The 21955-nt window shown below is 41.5% G+C and overlaps 1 protein-coding gene across 1 annotated transcript; it reads left to right on the top strand.

Moving 5' to 3' along the window:
- The first annotated feature begins 3267 nt into the window (after positions 1 to 3267).
- Positions 3268 to 20839, top strand: LOC136682181 (uncharacterized). Its single transcript, XM_066658814.1, has 14 exons — positions 3268 to 3363; positions 7216 to 7425; positions 8875 to 9068; positions 9162 to 9185; positions 9291 to 9315; positions 14520 to 14732; positions 14834 to 15027; positions 15475 to 15505; positions 15611 to 15832; positions 16938 to 17131; positions 17255 to 17302; positions 17488 to 17506; positions 18055 to 18306; positions 18826 to 20839. Exons 1-14 carry the CDS (start codon positions 3345 to 3347, stop codon positions 19035 to 19037), a joined length of 1857 nt encoding a protein of 618 aa, XP_066514911.1. The 5' UTR covers positions 3268 to 3344; the 3' UTR covers positions 19038 to 20839.
- The last annotated feature ends 1116 nt before the right edge of the window (positions 20840 to 21955 follow it).

Below are 21955 nucleotides of genomic sequence, written 5' to 3'. Positions count from 1 at the left end.
TCAGTGCGTAGTTGCTTTCACTCACTGTGAGAAATTTGGATACATATGCTATATGCCTGCTCTCTTGCAGTAGAACAGCACCAAGGCCGCTTTGTGACGCATCCACCTGGAGCCTAAGTTCTTTTTGTGGATCAAAATAGGCCAAAACCGGACCTGGTTCCGTCGTTACAAGATCTTTCATCTGCTGGAATGCCTCATCATGCTGCGTTTCCCAGGTAAACTCTTCGGAATCCTTCAACAGCTGCCGCAGAGGGGCATTAATGGATGATAAACTGGGACCGAATTTTGCCAGGTAGTTTACCATCCCCAGAACTGCCTGGAGCTCAGTCTTGTCTTTCGGTGGCTCCATGTCTTTGACCGCAGCAACTTTTGCAGGATCCGGTTTTATACCAACACCAGTTAGGAGATGTCCGAAGTAACTCACTTCATTGGCTCCAATTATGCATTTTTCTGGATTCAGCCTGATTCCTCGCTCACGAGGACATTGTAATACTGCCTTGAGGTTCTCGTCATGCTCATCCTTTGTCTTGCCATGAACTAAAATGTCATCTACAATTGAGGTGACCCCATCAAGTCCTATAAATGTTTCATCGATTTTCCGCTGAAACTCATTCTGTGCTGAAATTATGCCGAAAGGCAAGCGAAGAAACCTGTAGCGCCCAAATACTGTATTGAACGTGGTTAATTTGGACGATTCTTCAGTCAGCTTGATTGCCCAGTACCCTGATCGAGCATCTAAAATGCTGAAGAATTGAGCACAAGATAGCCTTGATGGGATATCATCAAGTGTAGGTAAGGGATAATGAGGTCACTTGATGGCTTTATTTAGATCTCTTGGGTCAAGGCATATGCGAAGATTCCCTGTACGGGGTTTTTCAACTACCACCAGAGCATTTACCCAATCTGATGGTTCTGTTACCCTGGCAATGATACCTTGTTTCTCCATTGAATGTAGCTCTTTTCTCAGATGGCTTCGTAAGGAGAATGGTATACGTCTTGGTGGGTATATTACCGGAGTCGCATCTGGCTTTAAATGAATTGTGCATTCACCAGGAAAAAGACCTATTCCTGTGAAAACGTCTTTAAATTCGTCCATGAGGGATGGTTTACTGACTTGGTTGGACACAGATAGGACTAGCTTGATAAGGTCCATGTCTAAGCATGCTTTCAAGCCTAAAACTGGAGGGGCATGTGTCTCTACTACATAAAAGTCCAAAAACATTTCTTTGTCTTTATACTTACACGGCAGACAACACACACCTTTAACATCCAGTGTTTCTCACCATAGCCAGACAATCTGAGAGATGTTGGCATCAAACTTGTTTTTTGTTCCAAGCTGAAGTATTCTTGTAGGGGAATTACACTGACTTGAGCACTGGTATCAAGCTTGAACTTTACCTCCTTTCTTTGTGTGCCAATGCCCACATATAAAAACGCCTGCTCCCCTTGAGAAGTGTGACTTTTCTGAGAGACTACATCAAAAAACAGCTCTTCAATTACTGTCTCATCTTGTTTTTGTTCTCCCACTAAATGCACTGCCTTTTTATGGCGGGTGCGGCAGACTCTTGCAAAATGATTGTATTTCCCACACTTTGAGCACTGTTTCCCTTTTGCGGGGCACTGTTCTTGTCCACTATGTGATTTGTTTCCACAAAAACCACATTGGCAGGGTTTTTGTTGCTCTTTATTTATGCCGTATGCACCCGACGGTCGCTTTTCCTTTAAGCTGCACTCACACTGAGGTGTGTGCCTTGATACCTGCCGGCTGACTGCGTGCACGGGCTGCTCTCCGAAAGTACCTGATCTTCCAGCTATAGTTTTAAGCTGAGCCTGTGCTATTTCGTGAGACCTTGCAATGTCTATTGCTTTATCCAAAGTAAGTTCAGAGCCAACACTAAGTAACTTTTCTCTCACTTTCGGCGAATGTATTCCAAACACTATCCGGTCTCTCACCATCTCTTCACTGTCTGTATAGTTACAGTCTTTCACAATTAAACGCAACTCGGTCAGGAATTGCTCAAATGGCTCGTTAGCTTCCTGTACCTTATGATGAAACGTGTAGCGAGCGAAAATTGCTTTCGTTTTGGGTGAGACATTCAATAATAGGACATAATAGGTTTTGAGTACCTTTGCTTCCTCGTCAGTGAGTGTCCATGTGTTGTAGATATCCCTTCCTTTTTCGCCTATCCACAAAAGGAGATAGCTGCACCTTTCATCTTCACTTTTCACCTTGAGTGGGCCCATGAACATAAGTTCCACGTGCTGCTTGAACTTGCGCCAAGCTTCCAGCAAATTGCTACCTTCCCAGTCCATGCACGGCAAGAGAACTCCAGCGATATCCATTGTGTCTGTTTTGCCGTTCAGCGCGACAGTATTCCGTTTACTTCTGACACCATGTTTCGTTCTTTATTGGTTGTTGTAAATAACAACTTCTGGATACCTTTGTGTGGCTTACGAACTTCTTTATTAAATCTCAATTTCGTTACAGATCTCGAATCCCCGCATATAATGTGCTACATGGCTAATCCTTTTTTTTACTCATGGGGTCCTTATTAATTATGTTCTAAACCAATCACAATCTATTATTTGCTAGTCTCCAATCACAGTATCCATATAATATTTAGGCAGTATCCAAGCAAACTAATTAATTTTTCTGTGATATTACACCCAAATATTACATTCCCTGCTTTGAGAGAAAATAAAGTTGGGGCAAACGTCTAACATTGCTCCCTACTCCCTATGCAGTGCACTAGGTGGTTTATACACTAAGCAGTTGAGTGTATGTCTAACACAAAGAATTATTCACTGTGGACTCTTATGATATCCCCGTGTCTTCGTGGGTTTCCTCCGGGTGCTCCGGTTTCCTCCCACAGTCCAAAAACACACGTTGGTAGGTGGATTGGCGACTCAAAAGTGTCCGTAGGTGTGAATGTGTGTGTGTCTGTGTTGCCCTGTGAAGGACTGGTGCCCCCTCCAGGGTGTATTCCCGCCTTGCGCCCAATGATTCCAGGTAGGCTCTGGACCCACCGCGACCCTGAATTGGATAAGTGCTTACAGATAATGAATGAATGAATGAATGACTCATATGATAAACGTGTGCAGAACAGCAGTCCTTTTTAAAATGCTGTTACTGAACTTCTAAATGAATCATAAATGATTTGGACAAATACAAGCAGACAAGCAGTTGTATTCATTTGAATTGACCAATAGGAGCGCTACCTCTAGTCACGTGATACACTGGAAGGCGCAGTAGTCAGTGATGTTGAAAGTGAAAGCAGTGAAATCCAGACACACGAACGTGGTCTCACTGAACTTAAGGGATTTTTAGGATTTCTGCCACAAAAATGGACGTACTCGGATCAGGTCAGTAATATAACGCAGTATGTATTATTATTAGTATATGTTATTACATAATTAAACCATTTAGGCCTACATTAATAAAAACATTTGCTTTTGTTGTGCCTTGCAATTTCTTTTAATCAAACTACGCCAGGGTTGCTGTGATATTTATTAATTTAATAGAATACTGTTTATACTTGCTTAGTTTAATTAGATAAAAATAGGTTATTTCATGTACTGATATTGGGCGGCACGGTGGCACAGCAGGTAGTGTCGCAGTCACACAGCTCCAGGGGCCTGGAGATTGTGGGTTTGATTCCAGCTCCGGGTGACTGTCTGTGAGGAGTTGGTGTGTTCTCCCTGTGTCCGCGTGGGTGTCCTCCGGGCGCTCCGGTTTCCTCCCACAGTCCAAAAACACATGTTGCAGGTGGATTGGTGACTTAAAAGTGTCCGTAGGTATGAGTGAATGTGTGTCTGTGTGTGTGTCTGCGTTGCCCTGTGAAGGACTGGCGCCCCCTCCAGGGTGTATTCCCGAATTGGATGAGTGGTTACAGATAATGAATGAATGAATGAGTGAATGTACTGATATTGTATCTGATGCTGAATATGAATGAATATGCCTGTACAGCCTATGTGTGATATATTTCATTATGCATTAGATGCTACATGGTGTTAGTATGGTTTGTGTGATTTATTATGAAATAAAAACGGTGCACACACCCCAGCTAGCAAAGATAGATCTGGGCCGATTCTGGCTCAGGCTCGGCACTGTTGGCTGGCGAGGCGATTGTCATTGCAGTTGGCACTAGAGGTGGGCGATACTGGGAATTCAGCTCTGGGCTGAGTCACACACAGACAGAGAGTTTGCACAGCAAAGCTTGAGTATCGATCTTGAGTATTGATCAATACCAATACCAGCGTTGGTATCGATATTATCGATATTTGGATCGATCCGCCCACCTCTAGTTAGCACACTACACTGATCAGAGCATTTTATTAAATACACAATAAATATGTGGCCCACATCTACAAATAAAAAATAATACTGGTAACTGTTAGGAAAACAATGTAGCAAATGTTAAATAAACAGAATACTTATTTTAACTTGTTAAATGCCATACAGTTATAGGTAAGATTTGTTAATATTGTAATATTTTAAAAAAAACTGAGCCACAATCGACAGAAATGATTGTGGTAAATAGGGTTAATATGGAGACGTGGTGAAGGGAGGAAATAATTATTTAGCTAAACTTTTGAAGACAGCTGGACTGGAACGACGATGAAGATTTTTTATTTATTTATTTATTTTTTAAATGATGAAGATTCGTGCTATTTTCTGTGACTGCAGTACACAAGCATCTCTCACTGGCCTCATCCCGTAAGTATTTCAGTTTAACCGTATGTTTTTGGATACATAAGAATTTTGGTATTGCCCAATCGTTTGGTATCTTTAATATTATGCTCGTTATTCTATCAATTGCTGTATGTTAGCTACACAGCTACGTAATATTGAACCGTTTTCTTATAATGACAAACTTTAGCTAACCTGTTTAAGAATAGCTAGCTAGGTCCTTTTTTTCCTCTGACATAGAAAACATTTAAATTATATGACAATCGCTCTTACATTAGACTAATATTTTAATTTTAGTAATTATGTCGTTCATGGCATATTTTACAAAAAGATGTGAGCATTTTGTGGGTTTTATGTCACACAGGACCGCTTCCCTCAGTATAAGAATAATAAATATATAAATAAATAAAACTGTCTAAATACAAGAAGACATATAGTAATAAGTAGGTTCAAATACATTCTCAATCTCAGTGCTGGTTTTTGGTGTAATGTTTTAAGTATAATTCCACATAAAATAATTCTTTGTTAGGGAGTAGCAGTGATTTTGGGCTAGTGATTAATGGGTTGAAGGAGGTTTAATTAAAAATGGTAGAAGTCTATTTATTGAGAGAAAAAAAGAAACAAATGCATGTGAAGTAGTTCATTTTTGGAGCTGTGAAATTAGTTAAAATGTTCAAAATTAACTATGAACATGAACTAATTCATTTTCTTTATGTAATTATGTAAAGATGGACTGCAGCAAGAAAACTAATCGGGCAGTGAGAAAAGCAGATAGGAGTTTAATTTATTTAAATGAGATCTTTAGCATCAGTTTGTAGCATATTCGTTTGTGTAATAGTTTGTACTATAACCTGATAATCTTGCCACATTTGAAGCTCTGTAGTTAATGAATTTTCATGCTTAATCAGTTTACAGGTTTTCATTAACAATTTTTAAAGAAAATATATTTAAGAAAACAGAACATGTATATAATCTCTATATGTTTAATTATAGAGCTGGAATTCAACAAGGGGTACAACTGAGGTGACTAAGAGGGTTCTTTCACTACACTGCACATCCTGAAGATCCCTGTTGTCCAGGCTGCCAGAGATGAGAATACAGCTGATATTTCCATCATTGTTGAGGGCATTGAAGTATTGACAAAGTGTGACAACACAGCAGAGGCTTGCAAACTGTTGATGGAACTGATGTATGCCATGAATCAAAGTCAAATGTCAAATAAGTCAAATGTGTACTTCCACACGTTTGAGGAAACTCAGACTGTTGTAAAGTACCCTTCTGCCATGTAGAAACTCTTTTTTTTTTACTTTTCCAAACCCACTGGTGAAATATTTATTTTTTGATTATAAGCGTTTGCTTATTTGGCCTGATGGCCTTAATGTAGTAAATTACATAGTTTTAAAGAAAAGTCTGAATGTAAATGGCAGTTCTTAGGGTGTAAAACCAATTATGTTTCTTTGAAAAACAGTATTTGTATGTTAATTGGATTTAGGAAATCAATGACAATTTCAAATGCCAGCTACAAATGTATTTTCTATTGATTTTATGTACTGTTTGTATACATTGCAATTGCTGTATGTTAACATTGCTTCAAGTTTGTATGAAAAGCACAGTTACTGATCTCATCACACTGAACTGGGCTTTAAACACCATGTATGTACACTGTCAGAAATGTTCTCAATATGGTGGTACCTTTTGCTTTCTCTGTGGTGGTACCCTCAAGGGTATATATTTGTACATTTAATTAGGAACATAATTATATTATAAATGTAGATTTTAAAATCGTGCTGATTTCATACACACTGTTTCATCTCTAGGACTTTTATTATGTTTTTTTTTTTTTTGTATATGACACATTTCTATAATCAAATATTACAAACATGTATCTCTCCTTCTGGAGAAGAGAATGCAACGTACCTTTATGGAACAAAACTGGACTTTTAAATACTGTTGTACCTTTAGTGACCAATATTGTACCTTTTTTTGAGAGTGTAAGTTGTTATTTAATAAAGCAGTAATTTCTCCATGAACCTGATTCTATCCTTTTCTGAGGGAAGGGTGTTGGTGTGGCAGCAGTGAGGAAGGTGTATAGAAATAAACTATTACCACCGGTAATGAGCCAGATCTGGGCAGAGTCTGGCACTTATGGCTTCTGGCACAAACTCGGCCGTAGTCCGGTTATCGCGATTTAGTTATGGCTTGCCAGAGTAGGGACGAGTCATTTGAGCCGCGCATTAGCCTCAACACTCGGCCGAGTCTGGGCCGAGATTTTCCCAGACTCGGGCCAGAACTATTGGCCCACTCTATGGCCGTTTTAAAGACAGCAGTATGTGAACACTGCGCCAGGACACTTATTTAATAACGCACACTTGTCAGAATAATTACAACATTGAAGTTATTGGAGCAGATCAGGCATTCAGTTCAGACATTACTCTGAGCCTTCCTCCCTCAACACTGCCTCAGTACTGAGGTCGTTTCATTTATTGTAATCTTTATTTTGTTTCTCTGCATTTGTTTGATTACAGGTCAGAGCTCCTGTCCAATTACAGAGACGCTGAGGCCACTTTGTAAATACTTCACTATTAAAACTGGAGAGACACAAAACTGTTACAGTGAGATAAAGATGGTCCTTCATAAACGAAGGCCAGAGCTACAGGAGGTGTCTGTGTTGGACAAGTGTGATGTCATTCTGGTTTTCTCTCCTGACACTGATGCAGCACTAAATGTCCTGCCAGGTAACTCATGCTTCAAAACATTCCTCTACAAGTTTGTATTCTTAGTTAGAAGTGTGCTCTGCCAGCAATTACTTTTAAGTATTAAATGTATGGACATCATGTTAGACATAGCAGACTTACTGATCCTTTAACCATTAATGTAATAAGACAAAACATGCAGTTTCATGAGTGTCATATGGCATTAGACATTAAAAGCACTTTTCAGATCACTGTAGCTATGATCTGATCCTGCACAACTCTTCAATTCAAAGGCCCTGTGAAATTTATTTTATATTTTCTTAACTTTTATTTTGTTTCTTCACATGTTCTTTTTCAGATATTTTTCCACTGGTATATAGGTGTTTTAACTGTTTTTTAGGGAAATATGTGTTATGAATTATACTTACATAAACAATAGCACAATGGCATTTTTGTATTTACTGAAATTACATGTAAAAGTAATGTTGATAAAAAATATCTTTTAAATAATAAGTACAGTTAAATAATAATTAGGGGTGGCATGGTCACACAGCTCCAGGGACCTGGAGGTTGTGGGTTTGATTCCCGCTCCGGGTGACTGTCTGTGAGGAGTTTGGTGTGTTCTCCCTGTGTCCGCGTGGGTTTCCTCTGGGTGCTCCGGTTTCCTCCCACAGTCCAAAAACACACATTGGTAGATGGATTGGTGGCTCAAAAGTGTCCATAGGTGTGTGTGAGTGTCAACATGCGAAGGACTGGTGTTCGTGCCTTGTGCCCAGTGATTCCAGGTAGGCTCCGGAACCACTGTGACCCCCTAGGTGTTAGTGTGCGTCACCCTGTGAGTGTCTGGCGCCCCCTCCAGAGTGTAGTCCCGCCTTGTGGCCAGTGATTCTGGGTAGGCTCCGGACCCACTGTGACCCTGAACTGGATAAGCGGTTACAGACAATGAATGAATGAATGAATAAATAATAATTAATTAAATAGTAATAATAAAAAAAATAGTACCTCATTCAAATTCCATTATAGTTCAGAAAGGTAGACCCTTATGTAAAGAAGATGATCTTGTGAATCTATGTAAAATTAATAAAAATAAAATGCAATGTTCTATTACTAATAGTAATATGAAAGCTTTTGTAAATCGTTAAATAATGGAATCAATGTCATAAACAAACGTATAACACAGTCTTACAACAAAACGTACGACAGTCCTTTACTGTAACCTGACAAACCTCTAACTGCCCCAATAAACTCAAAAAGCTTCAAAATAGGAGTTGACAGTCAAATGAAAAGGTGTAGTCCTGTTTACTTTCTGTGGAGAAGGATTTTGTGAGTGAAAACACATCACAGAAGTTGACTTTGGATTGAATATATATAGATAGAATATAAATATAATCATATATATATATGATCACATTTAATGGATTGTTATTGTTATATGAAGTGTATGCTAACTGAGGAAATGATGCAGAAAAATCTAAACCTCTCATTCCACAGTGTCCAAGCCTGCGATTCTGTTTGTGCTCCATCAGCCATGTGACCACAATAAGAATCTTCACGGCAGCAACACACATGTATCCAGAGAGGACACGCTCAGAGTGGACTGTCTGCTTAATGATAAAACAGGTTTACAGAAATGCAATCAAAATGATGAAGCACTGTGCAGAGTTGCAGACTGGTTAATTCCTGAGGTGAGTCCTGCTGGTTTAGATTTAAAAATATATTAGAAAATTCTTGTGTAATTCTATTCATAGTTTTGACAGGAATGTAATTTTACTTCACAGAGATCAAGGCGTCAGAAATGTAAAGTAAGTTTCAATTAATGTGGTTTTTAACTTTAAAGATGAGAGCTAAAATAACCTTAAATTGTAGAGAGATTTCAGTGAGATTCTCAATATCTCTATGTTCCACAGGTCATGGAAGAAGACTCAAGTCTGTGTAAGTTATATCTCCAACATTTAATATGGGGGAGGGCAAGTGGTGATTTACACCTAAAATGTTCAAGTCAGAAATTTAATGATGGCATTTTTTGCATTGACTGACCTCCATATTAGGGAGATACTAAGCATAAATATAAGAAACAGGAGCGGCTGATGAAGCTGCCGTCGCAGGGACAGGAGCAGCTGTGGAAGCCGCCCTCGCAGGGAAAGGAGTGGCCGTGGAAGCCGCCCTCGCAGGGACAGGAGCGGCCTGGGTGGCCGCCTTCTCACAAACAGAAACAGAAGCGGCGGAGGTCGTCGCCATCACAGGGACAGAAGCGGCTTGGGTGGCCGCCTTCACGGGCACAGGAGCAGCGGGTGCCGCCTTCACAGGGACAGGAGCGGCCTGGTTGACCGCATTCACAGGGACAGGAGCGGCTGTGGAAGCCGCCTTCTCAGGAACAGGAGTGGCAGGTGCCGCCTTCTTAGGGACTGGAGCGGCCTGGTTGACTGCCTTCACAGGGACAGGAGCGGCTGTGGAAGCCGTCTTCTCAGGAACAGGAGCGGCTGGGTTCACCGCCTTCTCAGGGACAGGAGCGGCTGGCTTTGCCGCCTTCTCAGGGACAGGAGCGGCTGGGTTCGCCGCCTTCTCAGGGACACGAGCGATGGAGGTCGCTGCCATCGCGGGAACAGAAGCGGCGGAGGTTGTCGCCATCACAGGGACAGGAGCGACCTGGGTGGCTGCCTTCACGGGCACAGGAGTGGCGGGTGCCGCCTTCATGGGGACAGGAGTGGCCTGGTTGACTGCCTTCACAGGGACAGGTGCGGCTGTGGAAGCCGCCTTCTCAGGAACAGGAGTGGCAGGTGCCGCCTTCTCAGGGACAGAAGAGGCCTGGTTGACTGCCTTCACAGGGACAGGAGCGGCTGTGGGAGCCGTCTTCTCAGGAAGAGGAGCGGCAGGTGCCGCCTTCTCAGGGAGTGGAGCGGCTGGGTTCGCCGCCTTCTCAGGGACAGGAGCGGCTGGCTTCGCCGCCTTCTCAGGGACTGGAGCGGCTGGGTTCGCCGCCTTCTCAGGGACAGGAGCGGCTGGGTCGCCGCCTTCTCAGGGACAGGAGCGGCTGGGTTCGCCGCCTTCTCAGGGACAGGAGCGGCTGGGTTCGCCGCCTTCTCAGGGCTAGGAGTGGTTTGGTTCGTCGCCTTCTCAGGGACAGGAGCGGCTGGGTTCGCCGCCTTCTCAGGGACAGGAGCGGCTGGGTTCGCCGCCTTCTCAGGGACAGGAGCGGCTGGGTCACCGCCTTCTCAGGGACAGGAGCGGCTGGGTTCGCCGCCTTCTCAGGGACAGGAGTGGCTGGGTTCGCCGCCTTCTCAGGGCTAGGAGTGGTTGGGTTCGCCGCCTTCTCAGGGACAGGAGCGGCTGGGTTCGCTGCCTTCTCAGGGACAGGAGCAGCTGGGTTCGCCGCCTTCTCAGGGACAGGAGCGGCTGGGTCGCCGCCTTCTCAGGGAGAGGAGCGGCTGGGTTCGCCGCCTTCTCAGGGACAGGAGCGGCTGGGTTCGCCGCCTTCTCAGGGCTAGGAGTGGTTGGGTTCGCCGCCTTCTCAGGGACAGGAGTGGCTGGGTTCACCGCCTTCTCAGGGACACGAGCGATGGAGGTCAAGGGAACAGAAGCAGTGGAGGTTGCCACCATCACGGGAACAGAAGTGGCGGAGGAAGCCGCCATCACGGGAACAGAAGCGGCGGAGGACGTACTGGAGCTGTTGAGGGTTTATGGGGTCTGATGGGCGCACTCTTGAGGGATTTCTTCAACCATGGATCCCCCAGAGGTGCGCCCCTGTTAGCCTCACCTCTGTTGTCCTGATGTTGGAGGCTAACAGCCCCTACCCTTAACCCCCCAACAAAAATTTCCCTGGACCTGAGGGGGTAATCCTCCAGCGAGGGGGAGACTCCAGCACACTTCTTTCACCGGCTCCTTCGACTGCTGGAGCAGTCACTCGGTTCATGAGTTGACTCCTCCTGAAGGCGCTGTTCAGCTCTGGCGTGCACGTGCTGGAGCCGGCTACTCAATTCTGCAGCCGCCTCTAAAACATACCCCACAGGATCTCTGGGGCCGGTACGGAACGGCATCCGGCGAATAGCACACCCAGCGAACAGATTTTCTGTGCTAGCTGCGTCCTTTAACAGGTCGGTCATTCTGTCAGGCTCGCTGGGCGGACTGACGGAGGCGGACGCACTTGCTAAAAACACAGCGAACTTTATTAAACAAAAGATAACAAAACAAACACAAACTGGCTTGAGGGCAAACACGAAGCGGGGAACAGATGAGACCCAACGACGACAGGAAACGAGACAATAGCAAAGACAGACTAGACTGGGAAACGAAGTGAAACAAAACTGGATACGAAACCATACAAATGACCGACAACTAGGAAGTGACACAAGAGGGCTTAAATACTAAACACAGACAACGGACACCTGGAACTGGAACAGGGGGACGGATTACAAAGGAGACTGATGAGGACAAGGGCGGAGACACGAACAATAACAAACAGAGCCATGCGCTAAGTGAGCACATGGCGAGGAAAACAGACATGAGAGGACAAGGGTATTTCCCACTTTGTCTGAAATAACCTCAATTACATCAAGACATCGACTGGGAGGTGGTTTTTCCCATTCCTCCATACAGAATTCCTTCAGCTGTGTGATATTTGAGGGGTTTCTTGAACGCACAGATCACCCCACAGCATCTCAGTAGGATTAAGATCCGGGCTCTGACTTGACCATTTCTTACTTTTAAGCCATTCCTTGTGAATTTACTGGAATGTTTTGGCTCATGGTCATGTTGCATGGTCCATGTCCACTTCAGCTTCAGTTTTTTGAAAGATATTCTCACATTTTCCTCAAGCACCCTCTGATACAGTGAAGAATTCATAGTAGATTCTATGATGGAGAGCTTGCCAGGCCCCTGCTGCAGCAAAGCAGCCCCAAACCATGACATTTCCACCTCCCTGCTTCACGGTTGGTATGGGGCTCTGTGCTCAAATGCTGTGCTGGTCGTATTTTGTTACTGTGCCCAAATAATTCAGCTTTGGATTCATTTGTCCAAAGCACATTGTTCCAGAAGTCCTGGTCTTGGTCTATGTGCTTTCTGGCAAACTTTAGTCTTGCCCTGATGTCTTTTTGACAGCAAGGGTTTCCTCCTTGTGCAGTCGTTTCCTGATGGTAGATGTATGTACCTTGACATCAACTGTGTCAGGAGTCATTTGTAGGTCCTGTGATGATATTTTAGGATTGTTGGAGACTTCTTTATGCATCTTGAGGTCTGCTGTTGGACTGAACTTGTTAGAATGGCCTAACATGGCCATGTCGGCAGGTGGTTTAAATGTTCTCCACTTAGAAATCAGCAATTCTACTGTCTGGAAAATAATTTACAAATGTTATGAGATCTTTTTACATCCATTCCAAGGCTCATATACATCTAAAACCTTCTTTCTGAAGGCCTCAGAGATCCCTTTAGATCTCGACATGGCGATACCACTCACTTCAGCCACCAAGGGCAAATCAAACTAATGTCTAAGGTTTAAATAAGAGCCTCCTCCAATGTCCTCTTTAATGATTGTCTAAACATTTGCAGCTGATGTGGTGTATCTGATACTAAATATAAAATATTTAAACAGTAATAAATGTAGGGGTGTCCTAACTTTTTCCTCACAACAAATGTACAATTTTGTTGATTAAATTTTACAACTTGCGTTTATAAGTAATTTCTTCAGTTTTATTTGTTTAGTTATATCAGCTCCATCTCTCAATACTCATATGCCATTATGTTTAAAAATGTTCAAAAAGACTGTGATGATGTACAGTACCTCTGACACATCACCAAGAGAAATCATTACATGTATGCTTACCTGTACTTACTCACCTGCAGATGGGTCATGTGAGAGGGAAAAGAGTACTATCTCCTGATGCTGAGTTTTACTTACCTGGTTGAATCCATTCTCCATAGAGGGAAGGGAGAATTAGCATCTAGAAGAAGGAAAATATGGGCGGCACGGTGGCGCAGCAGGTAGCATCGCAGTCACACAGCTCCAGGGACCTGGAGGTTGTGGGTTCAATTCCCGCTCTGGGTTACTGTCTGTGAGGAGTTGGTGTGTTCTCCCTGTGTCCACGTGGGTTTCCTCCGGGTGGTCCGGTTTCCTCCCACAGTCCAAAACACACGTTGGTAGGTGGATTGGCGACTCGAAAGTGTCTGTAGGTGTGAGTGAATGTGTGTGTTTGTGTTGCCCTGTGAAGGACTGGCACCCCCTCCAGGGTGTATTCCTGCCTTGCGCCCAATGATTCCAGGTAGGCTCTGGACCCCTGCGACCTTGAACTGGATAAGCGGTTACAGATAATGAATGAATGAAAAAGAAGGAAAATATATTCACTAATAAATTTTGATATTATTAATAAATATAAAACATGCCATGGCCGTAAATGAATCTTGGGAATGTTGTTAGTTCATTGTTATTTTTATTGCTTATGAAACTTGTGTATCCAAGATACAATAACTTTTACCTCTTTAGGGAATGGTATATTCTAGGGTGCGGGGCTACCTATATATATATATATATATACCACACAAGGGTAAAAGAAGGGGAACACTCTGCTAGACCGTAGTGAGAGAACATAACTTGAAGTGTATAACAAGACTCAATTGAATTTATTGTCTCTGCTAATAGAGAGTTTTTGTTTTGTTAATTTCTGTAATCATATATATTGTAAATAGTGATGTAAAGTCTGGTGTGTAAATAAAGGTGGAAGGGAACCAAAGATCGAAACCCCTCGGTGTTATTTCGAGTCGACCCTACATGGTCTCAGGCCTCTCGCCCGACTCTACCCATAGAGAACACCTCCCACCATTACACTTTGCGATGGTTGAGGGGTGAGCTTTATCACAAAGACAAAGGTTTTCATGGGGTGCCCTAACTTTTTAACTTTACACCAAAGGCTGAACATATTTTGTCACTCACAGATCTGTAATGCTGGATCACTTCCCTCAATAAATAAAGTGTAATATTTTAGTCACATTTGTTTTTAAGGGGTTTATTGGGTTCTATTTATTTACTATTGGGGCCTGTGTAGAAATCTGACGTTGTTTAGTTCATATTTATGCAGAAATACAGAAAAGAATTTCACAAACTTTCAAGCACAACTGTATGTGTTTTTAAAACTATATGCATTTTTCAGATCCTCCACAAGAAGAAGCCAAAAAAATTTTCACCCCTTTTGGGAAAACATTGCCCATTCATAAAGATTTTGTGAGAAATCTTTGCAAACACATAGCAGGACTGGAAGAGGTGTCTACACTGGAGGAGTGTGATTTCGTTCTGGGTCTTGGCTCTATTTTTTGTACTGGAACTTCCAACAGAGAGACACTGCGGAAGCTGAAAATGATACCTGGTAATACACAGTACATTAGAAAACGTGAGGTAGCTTTTGTCTTTCTGTCAGGTTTAGCTCTGATTGATTTACTGAACTAATTCTTCACTTTCTTTTGTCAGACACTAAGCCTGCTGTTCTAGTGGTGCTTCACCACACGTCCAACACAAACACGAGAGTTCCAGACAGCAGCACATTTGTTACCAGAAAGAATACACTCACAATGAACTTTGTGTATCAGGATGATCAAATATTACCACAGTGTCCTCAGAATGATGAATCATTGCGCATAATTGCTGATTGGTTAATCCCTGAGGTGAGTCATTGTCTGTAGTTCTACTAATATATTAATAAACGCATATATTGCCTGATGGTTGACCTCTGGCATAGATTCGTAATTTTTTAGACATATGGGTCTGAATTTTTTTATTCTGATTTTTTTTATGTGAATATTTTATCACCTCAAAATTTAAAGTTTGTCAAATTCCTTACAAAAATAATTAAAATATAAGATATCCATACAAATACAATTACAATATTCAAAATTCAGACAAATATAATTCAAATATTCAGAATTCAGATTCAAATACATATGTCATTAATTTAGCTCCATAATTGACAAAGTTTATTTTGATTGAATGATTGTTTAGACAGTGTGAAAATTATAATATAATTTGGAGTAATCAATGTGGCTTAAACACACAAAAGTCAGATTTGTGTAACTCGAGGTCGATTTCTTATGGCTACAATTTGATTTTTATAGGACAAGAAAGAATCTTCAAGTCCAGTCAAATGTAAGTTATCATCTGTGTGGAAACACTGAATGCTTCATTAGTTTGGAATACAGATTTGCCTTTGTTTATTTTGGGGACTTTGCTAATAAATATATTATTTTAAAGATGTACCACAGAAAGAACCTGAACCTGTGAAAACCTACACTGCTTTTGTGTGGAACACACCAGGATTTCATCTTGATTTTATGAGAATTCTCAAACTAAGAGCAGGTCTACGGGAGGTGTCTACAGTGGAGGAGTGTGATGTCATTCTGACATTTTGTCGACTTGTTTCTGATGCAGCAACTGACATTAAAGAGGCACTGCGAAAGCTCAGTGATTTATCTGGTAATACACATTCCAATACTGATTAGTCCAAACCATTTTTAAAACGCCCAATTTGCAGTAGGTATTTGTAAAATGTGTATTGAGGTTTTGTTAAATTAAATAAGAATAAGAATCTGTTCTCTGGAACCTTAACTGACAAAAGCACAAAGAAAGGTTGTCACTGACCACCTCAATTTTATTTTGTAAATATGTTGTAAATATGTTTAGAATTTAATTCCTGGCAGCATACTCTCAAAAACTTGGGACAGAGGTGTGTTTGCCACTATCTATCACTGTATCCCTAAATTACACTGTTTAATAATTTGGGAGGAGGGAGCAGTAATTGCTTTAGTTGTGTAGGTAACACCGTTAACTCTATACATGAACTTATGCAGAAAAGCCACAATTTTTCATGGTTTGGGCTGATGTTTGAGGGTATTATTTATATTCCACTGATATAGGTATTTTCGAAAGACGTGTGTCTCCCACATGCCATTGTTTCTTTAAGTGCAGTCCATGGTTATTTCAGCAAGACAATGCTAACCTTATTTTGCATGTGTTTCTACATTGTGGAGTCTTCTATTGAAAATGTATATTGCGTCATGAAGAGGAGAAACTGATAACAGTGATGATTTAGCAGTGATTAGGGACCTGGAGGTTGTGGGTTCGATTCCCGCTTCGGGTGACTGTCGGGTGTTCTCCCCGTGTCCGCGTGGGTTTCCTCCGGGTGCTCCGGTTTCCTCCCACAGTCCAAAAACACACGTTGGTAGGTGGATTGGTGACTCAAAAGTGTCCGTAGGTGTGAGTGTGTGAGTGAATGTGTGTGTGTGTCTGTGTTGCCCTGTGAAGGACTGGCGCCCCCTCCAGGGTGTATTCCCGCCTTGCGCCCAATGATTCCAGGTAGGCTCTGGACCCACCGCGACCCTGAATTGGATAAGCGCTTACAGATAATGAATTAATGAATGAATGAAAATACCCTGTCAGAAATGGAGCTTGTATTGTTTAAGTCACATTAAGTACTCATTATTAAAATCAGAATTTTCTGAGCATATTTGGTAGCAGCGTATTCGTTTGCTTGAAGTCTCATTGTTGATTGATCCACTAAAGTAACTGCTTTCTCTCTCAGCCACCAAGCCTGTTCTTCTGGTGGTGCTTCATCAGACATTTGACATCACTGGGACGGTAGCAGACAGCAGCAAATTTGTAACCAGAGAGAACACACTCACAGTGGACTTTCTGTTCCATGAACAAACAGGACTGCTGCATTGCACGAAGAACAATGAGACCCTCAGAAATGTCTCAAAGTGGATTAAGAATATGGTATTTGACTTCATTGTTGGATGTTTCTGATGAGTTCATTTAGGTTCAGAAGTGAATTGTTGCTTTGCTATGTCACACGTGCAAAAGATGTCTACTTCTATAAGGACTATTTCTTTTTCACAGGCAAACTGGTCAGCATCACTGCCTAAAGCTTTAACCAATTTTAGAAAGGTACGTGTGTATGAACTCATTTTATCTTATCGTTAGAAGTCATCATGCACAGTGCTTTTTTGCAAGTGTGGCTTTTCCTTAAAAACTATTGAACGTTCAATAAAAACATTAAACAATAACTGCTGTGTGGGCCCTCATGTTTGGAAAGCCCTGTAACTTGTATCTTTTTACTTGTTTTCTTACAGAAAATGGTGACATGTAAAGGTCAGTGGGCTTCATTTCTGTAATATTAATATTATTATTACTATTATAATATATTAGTATCACTTCTGCATATTCTCATCTGAAGTCAGTCCTAAATTATTTTGTTTCTGTTTAATATGCTATGGGGGACACGGTGGCCCAGCAGGTAGTGTCGCAGTCACTCTGGTTGTCTGTCTGTGAGGAGTTTGGTGTGTTCTCCCCATGTCCACGTTGCTTTCCTCCGGGTGCTCCAGTTTCCTCCGGGTGCTCCGGTTTCCTCCGGGTGCTCCGGTCTCGTCTCACGGTCCCAAAACACAAGTTAGTAGGTGGATTGGCAACTCAAAATCGTCCGTAGGTGTGAATGTGTGAGTGTTGCCCTGTGAAGGACTGGTGCCCCCTCCAGGGTGTGTTCCTGCCTTGCACCCAATGATTCCGGGAAGGCTCCGGACCCACCATGACCCTGAACTGGATAAGCTGTTACAGATAATGAATAGTATGCTATGATAAATGTTACATATTTTAACTGATTAAAATTTCATTTATATTTTTACATTATTTAAATCTGTTAGTCTCCGCAAATACAGACTCCTGCACAACTTCAGAGAAACGTCAGTCACCGCTTCACAAATACTTCAGAGTTATGCTTGGAAAGACGCTAAACTGTAATGAAGAGATAAAGATAAACCTTCACCGTCAAAGGATGGAGCTACAGGAGGTGTCTACACTGGAGGACTGTGATGTCATTCTTGTTTTCTGTCCTGTTTTGCCACCACTTGGAATTTACATTGAAGCAGTACTGAGAATTCTATTCGGCCTTTCAGGTACTTCATGAATCAGCTCTTTTTGTCTTTGTTTGCCCTCAACCCTGAAAGGAATTAAGCAAAAAAGACAGTGATGAGATAAATACATTTTTATAATAATGCATTTCAGTGTCATACACGTTAAGTGTAATTCATACATATACACTATAATGAAGTCTTAATTTAACTCAATGTTATGAAGTAAAAATAAGTCTTTCCTTCCGCAGCCTCCAAGCCTGCTGTTCTGATGAGGTTCCATCACATGTCTAATTGGGACTAGGTTTATTGGGAAAAAGAAGTGTTACTGCGCTAGGTTAAGCCTGAAAAGTGAAAATGTTAAATAATTCATAACAAATTAATATATTTATTTAATATTAATAAATTATTTTTTATTTGTGAGGCATATATATTATATTACAATAAAGCAAATACCATAAATTAGGAAAAGTATATGAAGCAAAATGTATGAGTTATTTGAAGTAAACTGATGTAATGATGCAAAGTTTCACTAAACTCACTCTGAAATCTTTCCTTCTGCAGTCTCCAAGCCTGCGGTTCTGATGGCACTCCATCACACATCTGACATGAATAAAATAATTCCAGACATCAGCAGAATTGTGACCAGAGAGAACACATTCACAGTCGACCTTCTGTTCCAAGAAGACAGAGGATTACTGGAGTGCACTCGAAATGATGAGGCTTTGTGCCGAGTTGCAGATTGGTTAATACCAGAGGAGAATTGTGGTCTATAGTCTTAGTTAATGCTAAATTAGGGTTAACTTTTGCTTTATTTTATAACCTTTACAGGAAAAGATTTAAAAAAGAGCTGAGAAAAGTGAGAATTTGATCTGTAACGTATGGAAGCCTGTTTCCACCACATAAAAAAAAAAAAAAGTCATTAATATGCAACTTGCTATCTTAATATTTTGAGATACTATCTCATTATTATAGTGTAGTACACTATGATGAATGTGCATTCATTTTACTGAAAGAAATTTGACTTTTTGGGACTTAATCTGCCGAAAGTTTTCAGTGACCTCTCTTCACTCTCAGTCACTCTTCCCAGTCCCAAGCCCAGATCAGAATCTGAGATAACAGCCAGACGAGTCGTAAACCACACAACAAGCCACTCCAGGCCCTGTTTATGACTCAAGGTCTTAAAGGTCTCCTCAGTGGAATGCAGAGAGACACACAGAGACTCACAGAATATTCAACTTTGATTCAATGTTCTCTCACACATATTAATGACTGTTAAAACTAAAAGAATCAAACATTTCTTAATTCATAAGTTCTTACCTGGTAAACAAGCTGCATATGGGTACACCTGTGTGAAATTAATTCCATTTAGACAATCAAAACAGGTGGAATTAATTTACATGTGTTTAAAATCACCTGTTTATATAAACTTATGTAGGAACCAAGGTAGCCGCATACTCTGTGTGTTATTTGGTAAAGAATGATGTAAAACATGGTTTTGTCTGAATTACATTACTTTCTGTCTTTTATATTGTAAAAGCATGATTCAGAATTCTTGGATATTCATTCAACAGGAATCTTCCTTAAGTCTTTGTCTTGTCAAGTCTCATAAATTGAATGGGTACAGGAAACATCCAATCAGGAGCAAGAGATGCTCCAATCCTCAATCCCTGAGGACCAATCAGGCCTTCAAGGCAGGTTTCCTAAAATCTGGTTAAAAACGAGTGGCGCAAGAAGTTTAGTCTCTTCTCTTCAGCTCAGTACTTTCTAGAGAAGCTCTTCAGATCTCGTTTATGGCTCTGTCTTAAAACAGGCTTAGGCTTTTCCATCAGGGTCTAGGCAGAACAAACCCAGAACTTAGAAAGAAAATGTAGAGAGAGAAGAAAAGATGAGGGGTGGAAGGGTGAATCTGCTTCCTGCCCAGCAATTCAGCTAAGAGAGCCCAGAAATTCCAACCTGAAGTTTTATTTTTATTTCTAGAAGAAAAACTATATTGTAAATTCATCAAAGATTAATGCCACGCCCAGAGCATGAAAGAGATCTCAGACCTCTAATCATCAAAGTGGGGACTAGAGTTCAGGATCAGTGATGAAGAAGAAGGCCACATGCTCCCAGAGAATGATCACCTTCTGAGGTGGTGTCTCTGAGCAAAGGCCACATGCATGGACGTGGCTCTCACAAGGAGGATTAGCAAGGAAGAAGAATCCCACATGCCCCTCAGAATGCCACCAGTTCCAACAGAGTGGTCGCCATGTCCAAGGCTGTGTTATTGACCAAAAGCCAAATGGAAGAAAAGGTGCAATGCTACAAGGCCCATGTCTGGGAGAAGAAAGTCCAGCACTTCGGTGATGTCCTGCAAGCCATCTTCACTCCTCTCCAGGGATACGTCACATGGTTTCATTCCTTTCATAGCTCAGGAGTGGTGCTGAATGCTTTGCTGGGATAAACTGTAGCCTTTTTAGAATTTAGAGTAATTATCATAGAGAAATTTCCTCATATATTAATCTCCCTGCTCCCTCATATAATTGCTGTAATCCATTCCATTATATGAATGTATAATCAATATTCATTATTTGATATTACCTAATAAATATTAATTAATGAACCAGTTGTGTGATAAAATGAGTTCTTGGTTATTTGTTTGTGTGTGCACCTTTCTTGTACAGAGTTATTACTTTTGGGCCAGATTCAGTTTTGGAGCCAAGAACCTACAGCGGGTCAATGAGCATAATAATTAATTCTGGCTAATTCCGCTATATTATGTGTAATGACGCTCAGCATTACGGCTGAGATTGGACAGGTAAAGACACTACGTATTACTTAATGGCACCCAAACATGGAGCTTAGCAATATGAATGAAATAATTAATTATTATTAAAATAATAATTAATTATCACTGACTCAACTACATAAGCCAGTATACTGAGATACTGTAACATTATTTTGAGATAGTATCTCATTTTGAGACAATCTCAATATATTGACTTGGTATCTCAAAATAATGTTACCCTTTTACCCTGTCTGGTGTGCTAAGAGCACATGGCTGTTATTGTTTTGTTCCATTTCCCTTCTTGTCTCCTCCTTAGCTCCACCCTCTCGCTGTGCCTCCTTTGTGGTCCTGCCCCCTCTTTATTTGATCCAGGTGTCCCTTTTCTGTGTTGTGCATTTAAGTTCCTTTGTGTGGCTACTTCTTTGTTGGGCATTTCCCCTTCAAGCAAGTACCCTTCTAGTCTGTTTGTACTTCTAGTCTGTCTTTGTACCTCTCTCTCATCTGTTTCCCTCACACTTGGCCTTGTCTGTTTGGATTGTTGTTGCTCAAGTCTGTCTGTATTTCTCCTTAGCCTGTGAGAACTGTTGTGTGTCTTCCTCTAGTCTGTTTTTGTACCTCTCTCTTAGTCTGTCTGTACCCTTTAATCAGTTTAACTCTCCCTGTCTAGGTTTAGTCTGTTTAGTTCTCCCTGTCCACTAGGTCTTTCCGTCTTAGCATTATCTGCCTGAGTCTCTCTGTTTAGCTCTCTCTGTCCAGGTCTCTTTCTGTCAAGTTTTTTGTATCTAAGTATTCCCTGTCTAGTTAGCCCCATTTATCTCTCTTGAGTCCCTGTTGTGTCAATAAAAGTGTGTTATTGTGTTTGTGTCCGCCTCCTTCAGTCAGTCAGCCAGGTCGTGACAAATGAGATCTCAATATATTGCCTTA

This window comes from Hoplias malabaricus, chromosome 2 (assembly GCF_029633855.1).
Source record: "Hoplias malabaricus isolate fHopMal1 chromosome 2, fHopMal1.hap1, whole genome shotgun sequence".
Lineage (NCBI taxonomy): Eukaryota > Metazoa > Chordata > Actinopteri > Characiformes > Erythrinidae > Hoplias > Hoplias malabaricus.
Note: the sequence above shows the minus strand (reverse complement) of the source record. Positions and strands in the feature narration are given on the sequence as shown.